At 42.3% G+C, this 26,126-nt stretch overlaps 3 protein-coding genes across 4 annotated transcripts in view; 2 read left to right on the forward strand and 1 right to left on the reverse strand.

Annotated features, from left to right (window-relative positions):
* The first annotated feature begins 1,376 nt into the window (after positions 1 to 1,376).
* LOC117558021 lies at positions 1,377 to 6,872 on the forward strand. Its single transcript, XM_034233982.1, has 4 exons — positions 1,377 to 1,432; positions 4,665 to 5,050; positions 5,659 to 5,794; positions 6,003 to 6,872. The coding sequence occupies exons 2-4, from the start codon at positions 4,914 to 4,916 to the stop codon at positions 6,753 to 6,755; spliced, it is 1,026 nt and encodes a 341-aa protein (XP_034089873.1). The 5' UTR covers positions 1,377 to 1,432; positions 4,665 to 4,913; the 3' UTR covers positions 6,756 to 6,872.
* Positions 6,873 to 6,943: 71 nt separating this feature from the next.
* Positions 6,944 to 9,825, reverse strand: LOC117558020. Of its 2 annotated transcripts, none has more exons than XM_034233981.1 (4): positions 9,460 to 9,825; positions 8,400 to 8,594; positions 8,238 to 8,309; positions 6,944 to 8,115 (listed from the first exon to the last, which is right to left on the reverse strand). In XM_034233981.1, the coding sequence occupies exons 1-4, from the start codon at positions 9,553 to 9,555 to the stop codon at positions 8,029 to 8,031; spliced, it is 450 nt and encodes a 149-aa protein (XP_034089872.1). In that variant the 5' UTR covers positions 9,556 to 9,825; the 3' UTR covers positions 6,944 to 8,028. The 2 variants fall into 2 exon arrangements, with proteins under 2 accessions (XP_034089872.1, XP_034089871.1); XM_034233980.1 differs by having other exon boundaries at positions 8,233 to 8,309; positions 9,460 to 9,809.
* Positions 9,826 to 16,598: 6,773 nt separating this feature from the next.
* Positions 16,599 to 26,126, forward strand: part of si:dkeyp-113d7.10 — a 41,980-nt gene continuing 32,452 nt past the window's right edge. The window contains exon 1 of the mRNA XM_034234004.1: positions 16,599 to 17,188. Within this exon, the coding sequence (XP_034089895.1) occupies positions 16,798 to 17,188 (391 nt within the window). The 5' untranslated portion in view covers positions 16,599 to 16,797. The remainder of the gene's footprint in view (positions 17,189 to 26,126) is intronic.

A 26,126-nucleotide genomic window follows, 5' to 3' on the forward strand; every position in this document is an offset into this window, starting at 1 on the left:
AACGTTAATCATTACGTTCCGCTGCCACCATCTACTGGCTAACGTTAAACGTAGAAAAATACATAGTTACATACATAAATACATCTGTCGGTTTATAGGCAGGTTACAGGTTTATTGTTGACCACGTAACGTTAATGTTACAGGTTTATCAGGTTACCATTACACTGGGTTTGAGTGAGAGGATAGAGGAATATGTTTATTTATAGTAGACTTAAAAGATGTAATTAGAGACCCAGTGTAATTAAACAATACGGTTGCAGAGGTCAACTTTTAACATTTTTGCCCACTGGCCAAATGGCTAGGAATGTTGAAATGTTACCAGCCACTCAATAGATTGCCATTGTTATTTGTGGCTGGTGCGTGCAACATACAGTACCAGCCACTTGCATGATTTACCAGCATTTGGCTGGTAAATGGTGTTAATGGTAGATATCTCTTTTGGAACAGGTCATGTTTTAATATCACCAGTTCAGTATATTTCAGATAATATTGCAGCAATAGTTTTTTAGTTGCAAATGGCACAGAACAATTGTTTACTTTTAAGTACTTTTAACACAGTTTCCCTGCGGGGGATTAATAAAGTATTTGTGATACTGATTTCTGATTCTGAAGTGTTTTGCTTATAAGTTGTTTGCATTTAGCTAAAGTGTGATGTTTTTCCTCATATTGCATTGCAATAGCCTGTTTAAAGTGATCATATAACAAACAACTAATCAGTACTGATACTGTATGCTAATAGATATAGGAGTGATAATAATACAGTAAATGCTTTGAATGTCTTAGATATAGCTGTACAGTATTCTTAAAGGAATGGTATGCTCATGACACTCATTTTTAAATAATTATCATCTGATAAAACAGACCAGTCTCTGCCAGTCTCTCTCTTTTTTTTTTTTAATCCGATGACATTATCAGTGATTTTAAACTGATAAATTACCGAAATAACATCAACACTGTGGGCGGCGCCATTTTACCGAACGTGACGTAAACCATGCGTTTGGTTTCGAGGACACGTTGATGTTCATGTTATTTACTGTAGTTACTCTCTTCAAATATGCCTCATTGTATCGCGAAACATTGCCACAATTCTGATAGGAACAATCCACGGAATGCTCGGTTCTATCTGTTGCCAAAAGGTAAGCATAGAAAGTACGTTCGGAGGCAGTGGCTAGCGAAATGTGGCCGGCCCGAACCGAAAGATCCACAGGCGCATGTATGCAGCGAACATTTCAAGTTTCCGGACGACTACTCTGAGAGTATGATGAAACATAAAATGGGATTTATTGAACAACCATTACTTAATGGAGATGCAGTACCATCGGTCTTTCTGGTGTCATCACCGACCAGGACACCAGTTCGGCCAGTTGAGAAATCGCCCTCTGCAAGTGTGAAGCGACGGAGGACCAGAAGTAGTGCTCGGAGTAAGAATAAGGTATGTTATGGCGCATTTTCATTGCAGCGGGTAGCCCCGTTTAAACGTCCTTTATCGTCCAGGCCAGGCCAGTTTTTGGTGGCCTTTCCATATAGCGTAGTACCGGCTAGTGGGTATTTCCCCCCAGTTTTTCCGGCCCCATAAAATCGTTGTTCTAGGGCCAGGGACAACGAGGCTGAGTATGCTAAACTAGAGAGGGAATCGCTAGCAAGGGTGGTACTACATGCATACATATCTAGTAATCAAAATCATTGTATCTACTAAGTAGTACTAAGTAGGCTCGAACCTGTATGGCTGAATTCCCCCTTCCAATCTCTTCATATTGCTCAAAACTTCGCCATGTTTTCGTGTGTTTACAAAGTGAACGCATGGATGACGTCACGACCATCACGTGACTTCTGAAAATGGGCAAAATGGCAGCGGCCTGACGGAATATACAGGTTTTGATAAAAAAGAGCTATAAAATCATTATTTACCGGGGAATATCGCTGATTTCTTCAGGGTATGGTTTAAACATAATGTTTCACTAAATACTGAAGTTTTGATTAATTATCTAATGAGTGGAGCATTCCTTTAACAGACTGGATAGCAGCAGACAATAGAAGGCTTATTACAACCAGAAGAGACATGAGACTTTTATTTTTTAGAGACTTGAGACTTGACTTGGACTCGTGACCAAAGACTTGAGACTTGATCAAGTCTCACCCCACAAAGACTTGAGACTTGACTTGGACTTGTGACCAAAGACTTGTGAACATCTCTGTGTCAAGCAATACGGACTGGTGAAGTCCCAAATGATAGCTGAGGATAGTTGAGGATTATGGGTAGTGTAGGATAATCTGATGTTTTTAGTTGATGAGTACGGCAGATATCACTGTAAAATAATTTGACAGTGAGGGGAATACTTCCGGTTTTACTATGAAAACTTTGAGACCGGAAATACTGTTTTCACCCCGTGAGGGTTGACGCTAACTTTGCATGGACGCTGGTCAATAGAAATTAATAGGGGGAAATACGTAGTATATTCACGTTCTCCTAGCGAGACCTCAAATAATCTTCGTAATATCTATCAAACTATAAACCCTACATCCACTGGACGTAAATTCTAAAAGTACAATATACACTTCTCGCTAGAAATCTAATCAAAAAGCATTTTAATGGCCAAACTATCCTTCAATTTAGGATTTTCCAGAGAGGGTTATTTGTGAATATATATACGACCAGGGGCGGCGGGGTACTGTAGGCAAGGCTAAGCCTTCCCAAATATTTTTGTCACTGCATCCTGGTAAAATAAAAACATATGTTTGTGTCTTTGGCGCTGCTATGCAGCCATCTGTGCCCTGTACTATGAAGCCAGTTCAACAGACCTGCCTGGATATGTTTGAGTAACAAACTAACTAACAACAACAAACAAACAAACTATATCTCGCTATGCGGTCCTACGACGCTGGTTATCAACTCGGTAAATCAAGCCAGGGGCCCTTTCTCATTTCTCTAACTCCCCTCCTCGACTCCCCTCCTCGACTCCTATCCTCGAGACTTAGTACCGCCCACAGGAGATGCGAGCGGAGGACTCAGGAGGGGAACCGAGGAGAGAGGAGGGGAAGCAGCAGGCGGTTAGAGAAATGAGAACTCCTCTCCTTTGAGCGGTCATTTTAAAGAGACGTCCATTAATGATGACAGGAGGCACAGCAGCCCTCTGTCTGATGGACAGATGTGCTCATGACCACTTATATATTTACTTTGATTCATTCACAGTGCGGTATAATGAGACAATAACAGGCTACAGATGCGGACACACACACACATATATATATTTATATAAATATATACCATTTCAGAATCAAACAGAGCACTCTCATAATAACGTAACACTATCAGAGACTGGATATATCCCCCCCCCCCTCTCTGGTCGCTACAATGAGGGAAATCAATTACGGGCCAAAAGTTTTATTTACAAGTATTAAAAGTAAGCATAGGACACCAAACCAACTGAGACCTGTCTGTCCGCTGCATCTACACACTGTACATCACACACACCTACACACTGTACAACACACACACCTACACAGTGTACCACACACACCTACAGCTCCTAAAGCATATAATCAGGCTACAGCCGTTGTGTATTTTATTATGTGAAGCACTAAATGGTTTTAAAAATATCGACTCTTTGTTTGTAGTTATCTACTAAACTAAAGAAAATAAAGAGAGTAATGTAGGCCTGTTATACTGAGTGATATATATTATACATACTGCTCTGCTTTCTGCACGGACCTCACAGCTGTTCTCACTGTAAACATCGCATCGCGATGAAAGCAGTTACTAAAGTAATATCCAGGGCCCAGGAGTTCAGAACTTTTAATCCCTATCTGATCAGATCAGATTTGGATTTTGGGGAGTTCAAAACCAAAAAACAGGATTAGGATCGCTTTGATATCAGATCAGGAAATCCAATCCAATCTTTAATCTGGATCAAATCTTCAAAACGGGTAGTTCAAACCGACAACACAGGATTGGGATCAGTTTGATCCCAGAAAATTGGATTATCCTGATCCCACCAGAGGGGTGGATTTCCAGTGGATTACCAGAGCAACATGTACTGTAAAATTTATTTAAAAATATGTTTCAATTTAAATTAGATGGCAAAGTTTGTTAACTGAAATAATACACAATTTTTAGCCTTCATGGGAAATACATTTAATTTTTTCCATTTTTGGTCACGTTTGTGGTGGCCTATTTTGTTTTCAACCAAATGTTGATGACATAAATGTTTATGCTCATAAAAGTATCACAACAAAGATTGTCAATCACAAATGTAATTTAGATTAAATTAAAAAATATCTTCAACAAAAAAAAAGTCCATCATCTGTCATCACCTTTCAAAAGTAATAGGCTACATGCACTAGGGTCTGAGACGTACTTCCGCCTTAGCCGTTATACTGCTCGGACGCTTCCGGGTTGCTTCTGGTCTGCGTAGCTGAGCGTCCACAAATGTTTTACTGTTTAAATCTGTGGTTTAAATATGAGTCGACGGAAGATTTTCAAAACGGAGCATTTGCAAAGACAAGTAAAGAACTACTCCGAGCACTGCTGTGTCCCACTTTGTACGGCGTCAGCTAAATTCAACGGCGTCCTAAGTTTCCATGGCTTTCCGATCGAACTCGAGCTGCGAAGACAGTGGCTGGTTAAAATACGACGCGATAACTTTACAATCTCCTCTCACTCCAAGGTCTGCAGTCGTCACTTCGCTACGGATCAACTAATAGAGCCAAAAACCCTTGATGGCCGTAGGAGGCTTGTGAAAGGTGCTGTCCCAACTCTGTTTGAGTGGAATCACTTCACTGCTCAAACACCGCGGGCTAGTGTTTGGGAGAGAAGGGAGCGGCCCACTGAACCAGTCTCTCGGGAGGAGCAGGAAGAGCACATCGATGTCCGTGACCATGACTACTGCTCAACCCCTGAACCAGCTTCACTGGACATGTCCTCTCAAGCTACAGAAGACAACTCCAAAACAGTGGAGGATCTGCAGAAGCAACTGCAGGAGTTAAGAGTCCAGCGAGAGTTTTGCTTACAGCGGTTTGCTGGCTCCGACGACAACATCCGATTCTATACCAGGTAATGTTTTGGCTAAATTCTATCCAAGTTTTTGAGATGGGTTAGCTTATAAAGAATCCTGTTTACCTGCCGTTTGACTGCTGACTATTTGCATGCAGTGTTGGAATAAGTAGGCTACTCAACTTAACTGAAGTATTGGTACAAATACTATGGTTTGAAAATACTCCTGAACTGAACATGTAGAATCATAAATCATGTGTTTTCATAAGTAACTAGAAACTATGAAGGTTAACTAAATGTGGTGGAATAAAACATACTAATACTAACAACATACTGATAATACTTTACTACAAGTGGAAATCTTCAAAACCTTACCAAAGTAAAAGTACATATCAATATCCACTGCGTTTCTCCCAGTTGCACACTTAAGAATGAAGAGTAAAAGTAGTCATTCTGTGTAAAATGTTCCCTGTATGTTTTAGATTATTATTACTGCTGCTTTAATGTAGTTGTTACATGTTACTGCTGTATATTACTATACCTGCACCAAGTGCCTTCTTAATCAGTCGATTTGAATTGTAATGTATTATAGCAAACAAGAGGAAAGCATTAGCCCATGTGTTACAGTTAACGAGTCAATTAATGACTGACATGTCTTTTGTGTACAGATTCCCGAGCTATAACCACCTGATGGCCTTCTGGTTTTTGATTGAGCCTTCCATTTATAAAATGGTTCGTGTTACAAGAGCGATATCAGCTGCCAAGAGGAATGAAGAAGTGGTTACACACGCACGTCCATCAACGGTAGGCTACGTTTCTTTTAACACACAATCTAAACACAAACTGAAGGGAAAATGTTTCTCCAACATTTCATTGCTTTCGTGTAGGCTAAAAGGCTATAGTACTCAATCCTTTTTGAATACATCAGAGAACTAAAACAACTTAATGTTTTTCCCATGGTGTGCTACACTCATGACATTAATATAGTACCCTTTTTTTGTTTATCTTCCAGAGACAGCTGCTTCAGCCAATTGACGAGTTCTTCCTTTTTCTCTGCTTCCTGTCGGTGGGTTTGAAAGAGAGGGACCTTGCAAACCGCTTCAACGTACACCAGTCCACTGTGAGCCGCATCATTGCAACATGGACGAGTTTTCTTACAACTTTATTGGGGTCACAGTGCATCTGGCTTACACCTGCAGAAGTTCAAGCCCACCTCCCAGAGGCATTCAAAGATTTCCCAGACACACAGGTGATCCTGGATTGCACAGGGCTGAGGTGTCAAACACCATCCTCACTCCTCCTCCAAAGTGAAATGTATTCTACATACAAATCTCACTGCACCATGAAAGCCCTGGTTGGCATAGCCCCACATGGCGCAGTGACATTTGTTTCCAGTCTGTATGGTGGTTCTGTCAGCGACAAGGAGATTTTCAAACAATCTGGAATAGCTGCGTTGTTGACTGAAAACATGGCAGTGATGGTAGATAAGGGCTTCCTGATCAGCGATTGCTGCAAATGCAAGGTGTACTGCCCACCTTTTCTGTCAAAGCAGAAGCAAATGCCAGCCTATCAGGTGAGGGAGACACAGGCCATTGCCAGACTGAGGGTTCATGTGGAGCGTGTCATCAGGAGGATAAAAGAGAACAAACTTTTTGATGGTGTCATCCTCCTGTCCCATGCCTACAACATCAACCAACTGTTTGCAGTAGCATGTATGCTGTCAAACTATCAGAACAAAGCACTGGTCAAGAAATGGGTGAAATAAGACAAGATGATGACACCTGTGCAGGTAGCTGTGATTAAGCTGGGTGAGCACACCGTAATCCCGTGTTGCCTGACACACGCTAGTGTTTTGTTTGAATAAATGGTAAATAGCAAATTACAATGCGTTGATGATTTCTTACAAATGCAATGATTTACTATTCATTACACAAATCACTTCACTTTATTGTCTTTTTAAATACAATTGTATATTTATTTACATATATGAAATGTGACAAACAATATATATCAAAAACAAAATATTGAAATCACATTTTGTTGTCATTCAGAACACATGATTGAGGGATTGCCTCCTAAAACAATGACGGCTGAGCCAGGGTCTAGCAGCTAACTGCTTACAGAGTTAACAATGGCTACAGTGCCCACTACTTTTTTAATGACAGGTACTTCGGCATGTATGTGTAAAAAAAAAAAGGAAGTCTACTTTTTCTCTGATTGCTCTTTGCACTTCTGGATCTGTGTATATTCTTTGCACCAGGTAGTCCTCTTGTGCACACACTACAAAATCACACCACTGCATCCCAGATTCAAGAAGTTGACCCTGTACTTGCCAGTAATAGGCATGGCTTTTCTTGAGCTTAGGGGAGCCACATTCCATCTGCACATATTTGCAGTCGACATAATTTGGGACATTGGGACATTTGAATTGAACAAGGCCAAATTGGGGATATTCTGTTGGGTCAAAAACAACTCCTTCAGGGGAGGCACCAAGCCAGGGCGTAGAGGGGTGAATGACAAGGCCACAAGGGGAGTAGTTCACGTTTGCCAGTCTACTGTATTCAGCTGCTACTGTGGGCTCCATCTCGGCACCTCTCCTCATTTCTGCAGTCTGCCTTGTACATTTGAGTATTCGCTCTGCAAGACAGTTAGCAGAGCTCTCACCTCTGACGTGACAAATCTCTCTAAACCTAGAGGCAGTAACCCTGGGTTTGCGGAGCAGATGCCACTCTGAGCTAGAGCTTTGCTCACGGGTAGCCTCCTCAATTTTGTGAGACATTTCCAAATCAACAGATAAGCTGTTCATATGTAGTTGCTCCTCTTCTGAGCACACCAGCGGTAAATCACATGGCAAGATCACATACCCCTCTATGGGCAAGTGGGGTGTTGGTGGTGTGTCAGTGTGAAGTGTGGTGTACCGAGACGTCAAAGCAGGCATCTGATAGGACAGAACACTGCCCTCCTGCACAATCCCGAAGGCACTTTCCACAAGGGGCTTGTCAGGTCTCATGTTCATTGTGGTCACAAGCGGCCTGTCTTCAATGCTGAATGCTGAGTATGCCTCCGTAACTCTGAACAGGCAGGGATCTGGTAATGGCCCCACCATGCCTCTGTAGAATCCACTCCTACAAAGAATGGCAAAGACAATATAGCACATTAATGTGACAATAAAGGTTAGGAATACAGCACCAGAATTATGAATTTTAAAAATACAGGAAACACAATTTTCCAGCTAAAATTACCTTACTCCAGTCTGCACCATCCTATTTGGTACAGGCTTGGTGAAGACCATGGAGTTGATGGGCCCTGGCTTCACACCCTTAAGGAAAATACCATTACTGTTCGTTGAGTCACTTTAAAACAAAAACTCTGTGAAAGATTACAAGTATTTGAACCTCATTGAAATTACCATTGTTCGCGGCTTGTGCCATTGCTGTTCCGATTCAGTACAGCTATGCACAGGTGGCACAACTGGCATGTTCAGTTCAGTGTAGTGTGCTGTTTGGAACAGCAATGCTACTGTGTGATTGCACAAAACAGTTCCTGCAACACAGGAGCACTGGTTGTGCGTGAGCACCACTGGTGATGAATCACGAAGCGTTATCTAAAAAAGAGAGAAGAAATACTAGTGATTAGTAACCTCACTTGTTACTATGAGCCAGGAGGTTATTATGAGTAGAATTATTGGTTATTTTTACTGACCCATTATCCTAGAAGAAGCATGTATTCCTGAATGCTTAGTGTTACCCTCTTACCCTACAATACCACAATGAACTTTCTTTGGAAACTAAGATGCCTTGAAAATTGTATTAAAGCAGTTTTGACTATATATTTGAACCCCCAAACTTACACATCCATAATCAATGTAATAATATCTGACCAATCAGCTGTGATAAAGCAGGGAGAAGTAGGACACTGTTGAGATTCCCTTAAGGTAAACTAATGTTTAACTGAACTGAAACTCAATAAACAGGGGGGAACAGTGTCAATGCTGCCTGCCTACACTCAAACTGTGTGCTGTCTCGCTCTTCCGCATTGACCTGTAGCACAAGGCTCTCACGCTGACCTGTCCTGTCAGCCTGTCTTTATTGGACACTGAATGAAGAAAAACAGAGCAACAGCGTTAGATCTATACTCACGTCAACACATCTATGGCAACATTGCTTTACAAAAGCTGATACCATTATGCAGTGTGGCTAACAACAAGACAACCTTGGCTAGGCTATAAGGCTATTAAACGATAGTATTTGTTAGCAAAATGGCTAATGTTTTAAAGAATTAACACCAGAAACAGTACATAGCGTTACCCAGAGCCCTATAGTAGTCTACTATAGTAGTAGTATAATAATAATAATAATAATAATAATAGTAGTTATACTATAGGGCTCTGGCGTTACCTAGCTTTTGACAGCTAATGTTAGCGTAACCCGGAGCATAAGCTAGCTGGTTAGTACCGGTTACTTTCTTACCTTCATAGTTGTGTATATATGACGCAGCATATAATTTGAAGCCTTTATCGAGTTTGCTGGCTGGGGCTTTAGTCGTCCGGCAAATCCGATGAACATCTGACATTTTTAATTTCGGAAGCTCTTGTAGGCAGCGGGTGTAGAAGGTCGTCATTTTCAAACAGGAAATGAATCGGCCGCTATGAGTAGAATGCGGAAGTGACTGTGCATGTAGCCTAATGCGGACAATAGATGTCTCTGCAATGTGGTCTCTTGTCTTCCTTGTATTATTTTTCATATCCACTAGATGGCGATCGGTAGGATTAAAGCACTGATATTCAGGATCTAGTCATCTTGAAAAATCGTAATCTGGATCAGGGTGATCCTATCCTGAATTGCTTTGAACTCCAGGGACAACATTTGGCCAACTTGTCTGATCCTGGATCACAAAAAATGGGATTTCAAAATCTGATCAGATCTGATTGAGATTAAAAGTTTTGAACTCCTGGGCCCAGGGGATGCATGCAGAGCTGTCAATGGCTGAGATAAGTCCGCCGTGCGTCACGACTTTTTGAAACATCTCTGTTCCCGGAAATGCATCCACGAAGGAGCCGTGGAGGAGCCATGGAGGACCCATCAGTGTATCCTCGGTTATAGCTCCTCCAGAGAGCCTCCTCGACGCTCGATCCTCGGTCCTCGAAGTGCATTTAGAGAAATGAGATGTCCTTCAACATGGCGCGCTGAAATTCATTTCCGGGTCACTACCGGAGGACCGAGGAGTCGAGGAGGGGGATTTGATGAAATGAGAAAGGGCCAGGGTTTCTCTCTCCAGCTGAGAGCGCGTTCACGTGAAAGGGGCGGGGTTAGCAACATTTGACCAATCACAAACAGGGACAAGTGTACTGACAGCGCAGCGTCATACTTCATTAATGAAAAGTAAACTAATATTAGACAAATATGAACTTTAAACATCCATGACTTAAACATATAATCCAGGATACAAGCCACAAGGAGAATATAGAACAACTGGTTAAAAAATAAATAAACTACCGAGTGTTTGAAAGCGTAACAGTTTTATGATATCACTGCCCCATCTAAGACACGAGTGGATCTGACTTTAATTACATTTGAGTTGATTGTTTCGTCAACCTAATGTGTTGCTTAAAATAATACTTCTGCATAGTTAAGTGTTGCACGGCCAGATACGGCTCGAGAAGCTGACTCAGATAAGGAAATATGATATATTATGATATTATATGATCGATGATCTGATTGATGACGTGATATGAATAAGTGCGACACGTTGGCGTCTTCTCTGCATACGGCAGTTTAAACTGTATTCCCTTTATCCTGTAATATGACTTGATAGATTTAAACTCCGCACACTGAGCTCTGATTGGTCAGCAGGCGGTGCTTTCACTGAGTTGATCTCTTATCTATTGACGCCGGAGGCAGGCAGCGTCAGGTAAAAAAAGTTATTTAGCCTTCCCAAACCTGAGCCTCACGCGCCGCCTATGTATACGACCCACCGAAGTGTTTGCAATCAACGGGAGCATCAGCCCATATGCCGCAAATTGTTGTTTCTTACAATACCACTAGGGGTCGAAAACTTTAAAACGTGATTATAGGTCGTAAGCTGCTTGAACAATTAACCTATTTGGTCGTTTTTTGGAGGAGGACAGGCTGAACGATTGCCACCATTGTTCTTGTTTTGAAGGATATTCCCCTGCACTGAAAAACACTGAAACATTGACTTTATTGACCATGTGGCATTACATTATTCTAAACAGTGACGTCATTAAGTGGCTCCTCCTGGGCTTTGTTCAATAGAAAAGCAAACTGGTTCGCACCCAATTGTTGACCAAGCTATCCCTGGAACGGAACTCAACAGAAACAAGGTTTCACAATACAGCTCACAGGACCTGATTATTTTACACTATTCGTTACAATAGTTCCATATTTGATCTTAGTTTACAACTTAGTTCCTCATGTATTCACCGTGATATACTAAAGCAAATTTCTTGTATGCAAAAACGTACCTAGCTCTAAAGATTCGACAGTTAATATTCCGACAGCTGTGCTCGATGTAAAACACTGAACACAATTTGCACACTGATGAAAATATTAAATGTGTCTCCACTTCTCAGTATTCAGTATACATGTTTTGGCAAAGGTTACATATTGCACTGAAGAACTTATTCTAAAGAGAAGAAATTGATAAAAAGATGATGTCTTCAGATGAATACGATTTTTTTGTTTTGTTTGCTAAGCCATGTTTTTTGAAAACGCCTCTGGCTGATATTTTGGCCCTTCCGTGAAATAGTGACATCACTATTAAACACTGGCGCTTCTATTGGCTAGCTTTCTAACGTTGTACCTGATAGGCTAAGGGGCGGGCCATCTCTAAGCAGTTGACCAATCACAACAGAGCCGGCCAGCTAACCAATCAGAGCAGACTGGGCTCTGGTTTCAGACAGAGGGTGAAAAGAGGTGATGCAGCACAGGCAGTATGAGAGAAAGAAAGAGCTTTTTGAACATTAAAGCATGGAGACAAGTCACAGTAGAGACACTAAAAACAAATATGACCCTGAAAATGAGCATAATAGGGCTCCTTTAAAAAAGAAAATCGTATTGTTTTCGTCATATAATGCATAGTGTTTCTTTATGTGCACTAGACACTGCCTCCTAAAATCTCACAGTGATCTTGTGCCAGTTATAAAAGTGCTGAGTAGATTGTTATTTTATTTAATAATATATTATATAACAGAACACTCAGCAGGTTTTTATTATCCAAATATGTGAAGGGCGTCATCATTATTCATTTATTCAGTTATTTAAATCTCCTCTTCCCCTCACTAAAGTCCAGAAAATCTCCTCATCTGTCTCCATGAAAAGACTGAGGACATAAAAACACAAGTGAAAGGACATTTACTGCATTAAATACGATGTTAGAGTAGTTTAACTTGACGGTTTTCTGCTACTTTTATTTTCACTGCAACCGATTTATGATACAAAAAACATGTTTACAGGGACATAGCTGTAGGAGATTTATTTTAAACATTTGTATATTTTATTAGCACTATTTTGTAATTATGTATTTACATTTTTCCGAGTATGTTTGTACGTTGATAAAATAATGTATCCTTTATGTTTCTTGAAAATCTAATGAAGAAAGTGCAAAAATAATTAATTAATTAATTAATTAATAATGATTTATTATTATGCATTAAAGTGCACTTATCATGCTATTTTAAGGCATATATTATGGGTCTCAGATATATAAAAATATATAAAAACATGTCTATGATGTGTTTTGCTCAAAATCCAAACAGATCATGCATTTTAGACATCCCTTATACGGTATGAGGGATGTCTAAAATGCATGATCTGTTTGGATGATCTAACAGGGCTGCAGTGGGGTTTGAACCTGTGACCCCCTGATCGGAACATCAACGCACAACCCACTGCACCACAGGCCTCCAGTATGTTAGTATAGACTTTTACTTTTAACAAAGTATAAAATCTGATTAGTTCTTCCCCTCTCTGCACACAATACTTGTATGGGATTTATTGTAGGAAAATAAAAGTGCATAGACTCCAGTCTGCAGAGTTTCAGTTAAAGTATAAAGGCTTGAGGCTGTGGAGGATGACGTTTCTGTTGTTATCTCTTCTCGCCAACCAGTTTATCTTAAAACACTTCCTACAGTTTACATGCTACAAACAGCAGCTTTACTGAATGTTGTTTTATTGAAAGTTCTGTTCTCACAGTTTTTTATAGATGTCCCAATGGTCCATTCTTATTTTTTTGTAGTCCTTTTGTGTCTCTTTACAGTAATCTTGTATCTCTACAGTCTTTTTGTGTCCCTCAATAGTCATTTTATGTCTCTAAACAGTCATGTTGTGTCTCTTTGTAGTCATTTTGTGTCCCTTTACAGTCATTTTGTGTCTCAGTCTTTTTGTGTCTCTTTATAGTCATTTTGTAACTCTTTACAGTAGTTTTGTGTCTCTGCTGGTCATGTTGCATCACTTGGTAATCGTACGTGTTGTTTTATTTTTGTCTCTTTGCAGTTGTTTTATGTATGTTTGTACATGCTTCGAGTTGCTGTGTTTTTCGGTCTCTTTGTGATAGCATTGTGTCTTTGTATTTGATTGTCTTTTCTAACACATAATAACACTGGAGGCTCTGCCCATGTGTTACCTGCAGAGGTTTTAAGGGTTTAGTTTTCCTGTCTCACCGCCCTTTAATTCAGCATTACATCACTGACAACACCACAGCGTGTCAGCAGCAGAAGGGGGGGGGGGGGGGGGAGCTCTGCTTTGTGTCCGCAGAGCCTGCTCTCTCATTGAGCCATGCCGCAGAAGAGGGACACTCCCCCTTAAAAGACCTGCGCGTTTTGGCCATGCGTTACGGTAACTGTGACGAGCGCGGGCCTGTAGCATGAAAGGGGGGCGGGGTCGGCATTATGGTCGCTGAGCTCCATCTATTTGTTGTGAGGATCTGCAGGAGCCACAAATATACCTGGCCCGCACACATGCCCCTCTCTCCGTGACCTCCTCTCGCTCTACGGCTGCCTTTGTGGAACCATGAGGCGGCTTGACGCTGCAGCGGCGACCGCTGACTGCGTGGAAGTCTGCAGCCTTGTTTTTAAGTTTCCGTGTGCAGGCCTGTGGCAAGCCCCCAGGAAGTGCGCCGGACTCAGAGGAAAATATTCGTTGTGTCCAAACGGCGGTACTACAATTTTCGTATCAGTCCGTGGCGTCCCTGGGCCCAGAAATACTTTTTCCCATTGACTAACATTGGGAAAGAGACTTCTGTAAATCAGCGGATACATTTTTTTAAACTAAATAAATTACCCAGTATGAACTATTTTATTATTATAATCATTAGGTCCTTAAAGTTGTAAACTGCACTAAAACCCGAATCTAGATTTATTTTCTCTCTTCACTCATTCTAGTGAGCCGAGAGTGGGAGCTCGGGGGGCGGGGCTTAAGGGGCGCATGCTCTGTGAGGGCACAGCCAGGCATGATGGGTAATCTGTGACGTTTCGCTCTCTCAAAAGTTGGGCCATTTTGTCCTCATGCGCCAATGAGCAGCTCTCATAGGAAAGAACAAGATTCCGCCTCCCACGCTGTATCCAATTCTTATTATACATCCATGGCCTGTGGTGTGAATGCAACATGTGAATGCAACGCTGTGTTATGTCATCAGTGTGTTTTCTGTACATGCTCATGCAGACACAAACCAGAGGGGAAGTTCAGATCATTTCCTGATTTATTTCAGTGTACACGCATCAAAGAGTCCTTTTAAAATGTTTAGTCATCACTTTAACTGCACACACACGCACACCCTTTAACATTTGCTTATGAGGCATTACTGTGCACAATATTGTGCCTTATTATGACCTTTAAGAGCTGCTCTTTTAAATGTTAGCTGTTTAAATCCTTTCAATCATCACTAGTAAATAGTATTTTACATAATATGCTATATAAATGTCTCATTATGAAGAATCAAGTGACTATTATTTAATTGACATTTTGACAATATATGAAACGTTTTTAAACCTTACCTTTGAACTGTCTACTTTTATTTTTTATGTATTTGTAATTCCTTTTTTTAAACCTTATTTTACAACAGTAACCTCAATATTATTTGCATTTTTATTTATTTTTTACAGTTTACTGATTTTACCAAATGCGTCTTTTATTGTTATTGTATTATTTGTATTTCTTTGCAGTTTTTATGTAGTACTACTATGGGACAAATCCCGAATAAAGGACTTCTTTGTGTAATAATAACGTTTAATCTTATTTTTATTTTATTCTCTTTTCATCTTTTCATAGCTTATTTTATTTTTATTTACTCTTTACTTATTTTACCTTTTTTTTAAATCTTATTGTTTATATCTTGTTCTGTGTTATTCCGGGCAGTAAAGGGTTTCCATAAATTACAAATCTAGCTTTCTAATCCTCTACTACACTAATGATGTTTTCTGTATGTTCAAATTACTTTGGCTACTTTTCTTTAAGCTTACATATGTTACATTTCTTTCTCTCCACACTCTTACACTTGGATCACCAGGGCTTTGCCTTCCTTAGAGAAACAAACAGAGCTGAGGCTGATTGGAGGTTTTTTTGGCTGACGTGGAGCAGGGAGGCCTGGTGGTTTTACGAGGTGCCCGTATAGGCCTGTATATGTGGCTAATCCTATAGGCTGCTCCTACAGACTTTTTATTGTGTCCTCCTTGGAAACCAGTCATTCCTTAGGAACGCTTGTTTTTAGGCTGCATCGAGATGATAAATTACCCAGAGAGGAAACACATGGGTCCTGGGGTGTGTGTGGGGGGGATAATGAATTAAGTGCTGACAGAAAGTGGATTTGCCACTAAACCTCTACAAGAGACACAACATGCCTATACAAAGACACAAAATGACCATGTCACACACAACATATAGACAAAAACTGACTGCATAGAGTCACACTGTTACTTCATAGAGACAAAAAATAACCACAAAGAGAAACAAAATCATTACGGAAACACAAAATGTCTTAGACATAACATTATTACAAAGATTCATAAATTAACGACAAATGAGACACAAAAACACTACAGACAGACACAAACAATCACTGAGACATGAAAAGATTAAAAGAGGCACACACAAATGAGACACAAACACTAGCAAAAGACAGAAAATAACATAAAAAGACAAAATTACTACAAAGACACACAAAACAACTCCGAGAGACACACAATGACTACAATGAAACCAAAAATAAATGACAACATTTAGTATCAACTAACAATTTTACAAAAGTGCTTTCTATGCAAAACATAAAGAGGCATCATTTATGACAAGTCAATGTCAGTAACTCCAATAATATCACAATATTGTTTTAATTAGCCTACTAATGTTGTTTAAATTATAATTTAAAGCTACAGTTCTTAGTCCGAAGTGCATAATTATTGCAGTGGTGCAGCCTCAGTGTGTACTTTGTGGGTATTTTGCAGTAATAACACGGTCCACTCCTGACATTTGGGAGTGTTATTCTCTGAAAGCCAAAATGGCGAGGTGGCTTTCTGCAAGAGCGAGAGCGTGCACGGCCTAGACATGTGGGCGGTAAAAATCTGCTGCGCCTCTACTCGGGACTTTCCGGCAGATCCTGCAAAGGAGCAGAAGCCGCGCGGTGCGCGGAGACAGAGAGGGCAACAAACGGAGGAGCCCAGCCGAGCATCCGCTGTCACCACGAGCGACCAGGGCTTCAGTTTTTACAAAGTTTCCCGGAGACACAGGGCAGGTGGGAAGCCTGGGGGCTCGGGTACAGAATTATGAGAGAGCCCTCTAACCGGAGGGGGCGAAAACATGAACGGGGCCGTGTACATTTCGTTTTTCCAGGGCCAGCTGGAGTCCGTGCTGGAGCAGGTCGTTCAGCTAGCCGTCCAGGAAATAAGCAAGACGGTGGGCTCGAGCCTCAATACGCTGCTGCTGGAAACCGCCGTGAAGGAGCAGGAAAACCGCAGGCTCCGGCTCCAGGTACAGACGTGGGAGTCGAACCAGCGCAACAGCAGCAAAAACAACGGAGGGTCCCCGGTGGCGGGTAGGAACAAGACTGGCAGGGCGGCGGGCGACGAGAGGGCGGACAGCGGCAGGACAAAGCCCGAGCAACCGCAGCTATACTCCCCCGCCGGGCACGGCACCGAGACCTACCTCCACACCGACACACGCCGCCTGGAGCAGCGGGGACGAGTCGTTGGTAGGCAGCCGTTACACAACACGCACATTCACACATAGTCACGCAAACAAACAGTTTCGCGGGGGCACTCCTCCCTGTGTGTCCCAGCACGCACACGTTGCGTAACTCTTCAGGCCGATTTAAGGTTTATGAGTTCAGAGAGAAAGTGAGGCCTGCAGGTGCTCAACAAAGATCCACGCATGGGCTGCTCCTACATGTGCAGCCGGACAAAGAGGCTCCAGACGGGGAGAAATATGGTTCAGGGAAGCTTAAAATGGATCTTAACTTTATAATTGGGGTTTTTATTGGAGTATAATAGAAAAGAGAGTGGTTATAATAGCAAACCAGGACTCATTTCTGTGAATAACATGCTGGTTTAATTGGACTATAATCAGAATCTGGTTTATTGCCAATATGGTTACACAAGGAATTTGCTTGTGTGTAAAATGGTGCACACATAAACACAAGTTGTAGGCCTACTATAGGAGCACTTAAAGGACCATTTTTAAAAAACTAGTATAAAACTTAATAAGTATTCTATTTAAGTGATGATATATTGCACAGAAATATCAACATACAAAAAAGGAAATCAAAATAATAATTTGACAAATTGCCCCTAAAGGGACAAATAATCCTCAGACTGGTGCTGGATGGGTCTGTGACCACATCACAGAGGTTGAATCAGCGTTTTGGGGAAGAAATTAACCGAGGCGGGAAAAAGGAGGAAAACATAGATGTGGCACAGACGGTGATATATTCATGATCATGATCGGGTATGATAGAAAACTTCTGATGCTAGTTACTACTAAATTACACAAAACAACCTAATAATAACAATTGTTCTAGCACTGGCCGATATGGAGTATATCAGAATATTTGTTACCAAATATCTTTATAATGATATTGTGACAATATTGTAGGGTGGACTATTAGTGCTTTCATAAAATGTTCACACAATGAGAAAACATTTATAAAAATGCATCACTTTGCTCTAATGCAGCTTTTACAACGAAAGAGAAGACACATATTACGATCTCCAACAGCTAAGACAATGTCTAGTCTTATATCAGAATGTAAACATATTATTAATATATACCGCAGCCCTACTAATTGGGTCAATACAGGCCACGGTTGTCTAAAATTGAAACTAAACGGTTCTCTTATTTTGTTTTAAAACCAAAATATAATGTTTAGGTTGATGCTAAATTCAAATGAGGTAATTTGCACTCAAGGAATAAAAGTCTGAAATTGGCCAACATAAAAAGTCAAATATTTGACTCCTTATAATCTCAACATTTGTAAATACTGAAAAACAGAGTTTAATAATATAAAATCTTGTTAAAAGAATGAATGGACTGTGTACTCTGCACAAGGGGGGTATATTAGTGAGCTCTGTTTCAGAAAGACTCTTCCTGTCAGGATATGAGCCAAGCCGTACAAAATGTGCCACTTCCTTACAGAGCCCCTCCTCCAACAGACACGAACGCGCCCATGACCAATGAGAGCACGAGATAAGTTTGTGCACTGATGGAAGGCTGAAAGGCAGGCTGGCCATCCAATCATTTTAGCCGGGCCGGCCAAAATGATTAGTCGTGCTTTTTACAGCACTACGGCTTCCACAGATGACATTTTTGTATGGATTTTTTGTCAAAGCACTTAAGATATTCATTGCTATCGGGATGTTAAGAGTGTATCTCGAGCCGGTCTCTCAAACTTACCTACCCCACCATTAAATAACAAACTAAAAATCAACATTTTTGAATATCTTTTTTCTAAGAAAAAAATGTTGAACAAAAAAACACACCATATACTATATCATTTACACTATTAAGATAGGGGTGTAACGGTTCACAAATATTTCAGTTCGGTACGTACCTCGGTTTTTAGGTCACGGTTCGGTTCGGTATGTTTTCGGTACAGCAGAAAAATGATCACAAAAGATAAAATATATATATATTTTTTAATTATTATTAAACTGTGAATAATGTATTCACTCAAATAAATACAAAATAAAATAAACATTAAGGTGCAGCATTTCGATGAACTGAAATAATCTGTATTTGAACTTTACTGTACTAGTACTCACAAAACATAAACTATTAGTTTTGGGTTTTTAATTATTATTAAACTATGAATATTCACTCAAATAAATATAAAATAAACATTAAGGTGCAGCTTTTCGATGAACTGAAATCATCTGTATTTGAACTGTACTGTACTAGCACCTAAGCAGCCAGCTTGACATTATGACTTGCTTGTCATTGTATTTTCATGTTTTTTTAAAGAAAAAATTAACTTGTCCACATTGCTTGCCGAAAGGGCAGATCTGCTGGCACTAACAATGTCTCCTGATGTGGAGAACACCCTCTCGCTAGGGACAGAGGTAGCACAGCCAGGTAGGGCTTTGCTAACATGGCAACATAAGGATATTTGGCGTTTGTAATAGCTTTGGCTCGGTCTGAACTCTCTGCGAGTGGTGGAGGCTTAAATGCTAGCGGGAGATGGGTTTGCACTTCAGTCTTTTTTCTTTTGGTACTGGTGATATTCACGTTCGGGTGATGCCTTTTCAAATGAGTGTGCAAGTTTGATGTATTGCCAGCCGCGTAACCAATGTTAGTTGAACAATGCCGACAAACAGCTTTGGTTCGGTCCACCTGTCTTTGTCCTTCATCCTTGTACGTAACTGCGAAACCAAAATGTTCCCAAACCGGAGACTTCAATGATGCTGGAGGATTTTCGAGCTCAACTTTATCTGCGTTCGCCATTTGGACAGTTTCTCAAATTACTGACTGAATTTGAACGCATCCCTGTGACCAGCTCTCATGGTATGCCTCTCGTCCAATGAAATGACTTGCTCGCTCTATGACGCGTTGAACCCAATGTGACCAAATGACACTGAATGCTGCGACGCAGCACCTGAGAATACTTCCAAAAAGTTGTTCACGTTCTCAATTTTTTACGTTTAACATTATATTCGTTCGGTACACACGTGTACCGAACCGAAGGGCCCGTACCAAATAATTTCGGTACGTGTACCGTTGCACCCCTATATTAAGAGTATATTTTTTTCAGATTTTTGCAAATAGCTTCATATCAATACGTGATTTTAAATGAATTTTTGCAAGCTGTTTCTCCTTTTCTTTGATAAATGTCTTGGAATTATTATTTCATTATTTAAAATGGTTGACAATTTACTTTTTCCTTGATTTGCTAATCCATATATTAACATTGTAGATTTGAAATTGTAACTAACAACCTTTAGATGCATAAAATGTGTCGCCTTGATTTAGAAAATGATGATACTTTTGAGACTTTTCTTATAACAAGATAATTATTTGCATGAAGTCTGAACATTTTCCAACTGGAGAAGTCACTGTGATTGCCCTCTTTTGCACTACAAAGACATAGAGTATACTCGTATGGTTTTATTATTGTTGCTAGCACTTTCTGTTCCTACAATGGGGACCGTGTCCGTCCGCTATTTTACATTACATTAAATTGCCTTTAGCTGACGCTTTTATCCAAAGCGACTTACAATAAGTGCATTCGACCAACAAGATACAAACTTGAGGAAAACAGAATCATAAAAGTACATCAGGTTATATCTCTCACAGGCTCCGCCCTCTACTGGACTCTATGGGTACTACCTTACCCTGCGAGCATTCTCCCACTGAGACTTCTATAGACGTAGCCGGCCTTGGGCGGGCCTACCTGAATGCGCGCGCATCACACCGTATAAAAGGAGGCCTCGCCTCCTGACTATCATCCTTTTCTCTTCAGCAGCGGAAGTGATTCCACGAGAGACTGAGAGACGTTTGAAAGAAGAGTTATCATACCTCCAGGGAGTTGCCACTGCTAGAGACCCGGGCCTGTCCTTCGTGCCCTGGCTGAAATAGCGGGCGCCGATCCCCACCACCTTTTGCTTCGAGTGTTTGGGGGACCAGGATATGGCCGAGGCGGTGCCATTCACGTTCGCCATTCCTTCCGGGTCTGGAGTCCATGGAAGTCCACCGCCCAGGGCTGTACTCTCCCTGGATGATGATCAGGGCGGCGGGTGTGTGGGCTACTCACTCATTGTTAGAGATGCCCCCGCCTCACCAGGTCAGAGCGATTATTGGGCCGCAAGGCCGAATAAGTAGCTTGGTCCACGGGCCTTGCCCCAGGCCCGGTTCCCCCGGGGACCGGTGCTCGGTGGCTTCACATTAGGGCTGCACGGTATTGAAAAAAACTGACATCGCGATTTTTTTCCCCCCCTGCGGTATATATTGCGTTTTTTGTAACCTGTTAAACCCCAAAGTCCCGGCGGGTACTTTACTTTTTTTTTCACGACAGTGTCTCAGGGGATCGTAATATTTAAGAACCTATTAATGTGTTATACCAGATTAACGGAAAACATCTCAGCTAACTGACGATACAAACAATCTTTACCAAAACAAAACACAAGTCTCATAAGAAGCATCTAAATGACCCCTGAGCGAAAAATGCTAACGCACTTTGGCACAGAACTCAAGATAAAAGTACCCTTATTACTTATCGTAGCTGCACTTACAAGATATCCGATTAAAGCTGAGGTTCCACAGATTATTTAGGTATATAGTATCATCACTGAGTGATCTGAACTCGGACAGGGGAAGCAAACACAGACATCACAACACGTACCTTTACGTAGCTTCTAGGGAGATGTCTCACCATAGCTGTCAATCTGATCAAAAGACGTGTTCAATGGCATTAAAACGAGAAAGAAAAAACGCGGCTGAATCGGTTAATCCATAGGTTTTTAACGTCTCTGTATAAAAAAAATGATTTAATTTATAATCATTAATTCCATTTTTATGTAAATATCGCAGAGCAAAAGTTAGCTACTAATGGTAGCCACCAGAGTGGCTGCTGTTTCCGGTCTTGGCTATGCGGCAGTCCAGCGCAGTCTAACACACACACACATTACCAAATAAGGAGTGAGAGTGACGACGCGTAGCCAAAACCGGAAGCTGCATACACTCTGGTGGATACCATTAGCAGCTAACTGTTGTGCTCAGATTTTTACATAAAAATGGAATTATGGATTATAAACAATTGCTTCAAAGCCACAGATACATTATCAACCTATGGATCAACCGATTCAGCCGCGTTTTTTCTTTCTCGTTTTAATGCCATTGAACACGTCTTTTGATCAGATTGACAGCTACGGTGAGACGATCTCCCGTAAAAGCTCCGTAAAAGGTACGTGTTGTGATGTCTGTGTTTGCTTCCCCTGTTGCGAGATCGGATCGCTTAGATACTATACTTAAATAATCTGTGGAGTCTCCGCTTTAATCGGATATATTGTATGTGCAGTTTCGATAAGTAATAAGGGTATCTTTATTTTGAATTCTGTGCTAAAGTGCGTTAGCATTTTAAAAAAAAAGAAGAATAAAACCGCACGTCCCTGCGGTGTGAATACCGCGCATCCGCATACCGCGGTTATCGCCATGACACGGTATATCGTTCAGCCCTACTTCACGTGATATAGGGTCGACCCTACTTCATCACAGGCCGCCGCCGCTGCCCGCCATGTGATGTCCCTGGGATATCACGCCGCGTGGCACTTTCCAAAGAGGATCGTGTTGATCTCCTGGGAGCCCCCGTGTTTACGGAAGGGCTCTTTGGATCGATCTCCTTGCTCACGGGATGAGGAGTAGTCGCAGCGTGGCTGCTTCTTGCCCATTCCCAGAGGAAGAAACACTGTCCTACACACCCCGCCCCTGCTGTAAACCCCAGTATAGGGAGCCAGCAGGTGGGAGTGTGCACGTGAGTGGAATACACCGAGTGCTGTCAAAGCACTGTGCGGGTTCAAGAGACGCTATTGCCGGCGTGCTGTTGTCAGAAAACACACCTTGCCTGGTATAATAGCTCCGATTAATGCATTTCACCGTTGCAATGGGAAATACAGCGTTAATACTAGGGATCGACCGATATGGCTTTTTCAAGGCCGATACCGATTATTAGTAATCAAGGAGACCGATAACCGATATTTGGAACCGATATACATTTGCAGTAAAATCAGAAAATCTTGGTGTTAAAATGTAGAATAACACAAACTCCAACACAACTCAACACAACTTCTTTGAAATGCATTTAAGCATATATTATGTTTAATGAACTTTTAAACATCTTACAACTGGTTTCCTCTCTGTGCCCTTTTCTTTAGTGCAGTCATCTGCAATGAGTTAGAGAGAGAGACAAGAAGTGGGGCTGCAGGCTGACATGCTTAACTAACAATAATGCTTAATTTATTATATCTGTCTATCTAGCATAAAATCCCAATAAGCTGCTAGCAACTGCAAAACACTAGTGCTAGCTAATGTTTTGCAAACTATTAAAAGTGAGGCTATTACAGTAGACCTAGTTAGTCTAGTAGCCTCACTTCTAATATGTTGCTGAACATTTGCTAGATACATGTTGGCTAGCTAATGAGCTTCACATATCAACCTGAAAAACTGTGAGGCTCCACTCGCAGCCCCTCCCCCCCCCCCCCCCCCCCCTCCGCACCACAGTTACTCCGCTGCGAGACGCTGCACGCACCCCCAACTCTAACTGACTTCCCGCGTCCCTGTGTAACTGGGAAACTGATAGAATTGGATCATAAGATCGTGGTGTTTTTGCAACTTCAGCATAGGGGATTGGGATGTTTATTGAACTTCGGTTTAACACATGTATGGCTCTGCCGCTCAGCGCTGCTGCTTGCTTCAGTCTGTGTCTGCGTTCTTTCGCACCTGCCTGTAATCTGAGAAGGTCCCGCCTCTCTGGCTGGCTCCCGCCCGGAAAATCTTTAGTAATAGCCTATCAGATAGCGCTGTGGGCGGGACATTGCTCGTGTACACAGAGTGGTGACTGCAGCCAGAGAAACGGCCGCATCAGAGCCAAAGTTTTATCGGCAATTTGATAAAAAAAGGCCGATACCGATAATCGGTCAAATGCGAAATATCGGCCGATTATCGGTCGACCCCTAGTTAATACGTGGGCGCGCGGCCCTCGTGAGTGGCCGCGGTGCGTTCAGGGACCCCCGCAGGAGAACGGTGGTTTACGTTTGTAAACTCTAGTTCTGGAGTGAGGTGTGTGTGTGGGAAAAATGCATTCAGTAAAGACTATTGCATTAATCCCAGAGTAAGAGTAATTTCTCTCCACAATTCCACTTTTCCCCATAATGTCCGTTTCAAAGAGACGGCATTGTGACGGCGCGCGCAGCCCCCCTCGGGCCACGATGCGTTCAAAGACCTCAGTAGAGAGGTGAGACGAAGGGAGAGGTGCCGGCACGGAGATCCCGTGCCCGCGGCGCTCTCCACCTCTTCGGCCCACCCCGTGGAACCGGCGTGCCGGCACTCACGGGGACGGGCTTTCCGTCTTTACGGATCTGGCTGGTGGAGGGAGAAAATCTCTCCGCCCGGGACGAGGGGGCGAATCCCGCCTCCTCCCTGTATAATGCACAGATCACTACGTTTTCTAATAAGAATGAGGTTGATCTGTATCCAAATCTAAGTGTATTTTGTTTTCACAAAGGCTACACTTAGGCCTACACACAATGTTAACCGTACAAATTCCCCATTCGCTGCCCCAGCTGTAGCTCCTGTAAAGGAGGTGGCTAGTGGGCATGCGCAGAGAGGGATGAACCGCAGGGAGTGCTATCTAAAGGAGAGCGCTATGCGGGTACAGGGACATTATGGCCGGCGTATTGCTGTCAGGGAACACACTACGCCTATAGAGCAAAGACTCCAATGCCGTTTTCCCGTAGTGGTAAAGGCTGCATTATGGCGGAGCCCGCACTCACACAAGAGCGCGTGGCGGTGCGTTCAGGGATCTTAGTAAAACACACTACGCCTATAAAGACTCCGATGAATGTTGTTTACCGTAGTGGTGAGAACAGCATTAGGGTGGAGCGCGCGCTCACACAAGAGCGCGCGGCGGTGCGTTCAGGGTCCTCAGTAAATAATCGGCCCTTTCTGTGTCAACCCTCCATGGGCAAATCTTCCCTTCGCGGGGAGTTTTGCGGCGGAACGGGTCACCAGAGAGTATCACAGCTTCATAGCTGCTGCCCCACAGCTGAGGGCCTGTCCATTAACACAATGTTCTGGGGAATGGAAACTCAGCTGTGTGCAAACAAGGTGGAGGGACAGGAGGACGCTGAAACGGGGCTATTCACTCCAGTTTTGCAGCGTCCCACTGTACCACATGTCTATACACTGTACCAGTGTATCACATGGACCACTGTCTTGTGGGTGTCCCACACCCACCTCTTTTATGGGCATGCAAGAGGTAAATCTGTCCTCCCATGGAGGAGATGTGTTTCCTCTCAGCAGAGATTCAGGCTCTGGTGCAGAAACAGGCTGTGTCTGTTGTGCACCCTCAGCACAGAGAAAAGGGTATTTATTCCATGTACTTCCTGGTTCTCAGGAGGACAGGGGAATTCAGACCTATTCTAGATCTCCGCGGCCTGAATCGCCACATTTCCTGCAGGAAATTCCGCATGTTAACTATGAAACAGTTACTGGGGCTTGTGCAGCCAGGCGATTGGTTCACCACCATCGACCTGAAAAACGCGTACTTTCATGTAGAAATTGCTCCAGAGTACAGAAAGTGTCTGCGTTTTGCCTTCCTACGAGTACAACAGGCTGCCGTTCGGCTATTCCCTATCCCCACGCACGTTCAGTAAATGTGTGGCCACAGCGCTTCAACCGCTGCGCGCCCACGGCATGAGAGTTTTATTTTACTAGAGGACCTCATAGTCATGGCTGGGTCCCGGGAACAGGCAATGTTTTGCACAGCACAATTGATCACACACCTAACCAAATTAGGCTTTGCGATCAATTGAAAAAAGAGCACCCCCATACCTCACCAACAGGCGTTGTAGTTGGGAGTGGTGCTCGATGCAGGCGCACTACGCGCCACCCTGTCGGAGAGCAGAAGTGCGTCCTTTCTCCGGGCG

This window comes from Gymnodraco acuticeps, unplaced genomic scaffold (assembly GCF_902827175.1).
Source record: "Gymnodraco acuticeps unplaced genomic scaffold, fGymAcu1.1, whole genome shotgun sequence".
NCBI classification, from domain to species: Eukaryota; Metazoa; Chordata; class Actinopteri; order Perciformes; family Bathydraconidae; genus Gymnodraco; species Gymnodraco acuticeps.

What these genes read in the sequence shown, in the direction of transcription:
- LOC117558021 (XM_034233982.1), top strand. Translation starts at nt 4,914, where the DNA reads ATGTCCTCTCAAGCTACAGAAGACAACTCCAAAACAGTGGAGGATCTG. An exon ending in AACATCCGATTCTATACCAG is followed by an intron (nt 5,051 to 5,658) that starts GTAATGTTTTGG and finishes TTTTGTGTACAG; the next exon opens with ATTCCCGAGCTATAACCACC. An exon ending in CACACGCACGTCCATCAACG is followed by an intron (nt 5,795 to 6,002) that starts GTAGGCTACGTT and finishes TTTATCTTCCAG; the next exon opens with AGACAGCTGCTTCAGCCAAT.
- LOC117558020 (XM_034233980.1), bottom strand. Translation starts at nt 9,555, where the DNA reads ATGTTCATCGGATTTGCCGGACGACTAAAGCCCCAGCCAGCAAACTCG. An exon ending in GGCACAAGCCGCGAACAATG is followed by an intron (nt 8,310 to 8,399) that starts GTAATTTCAATG and finishes ATTTTCCTTAAG; the next exon opens with GGTGTGAAGCCAGGGCCCAT. An exon ending in ATGGTGCAGACTGGAGTAAG is followed by an intron (nt 8,116 to 8,232) that starts GTAATTTTAGCT and finishes CATTCTTTGTAG; the next exon opens with GAGTGGATTCTACAGAGGCA.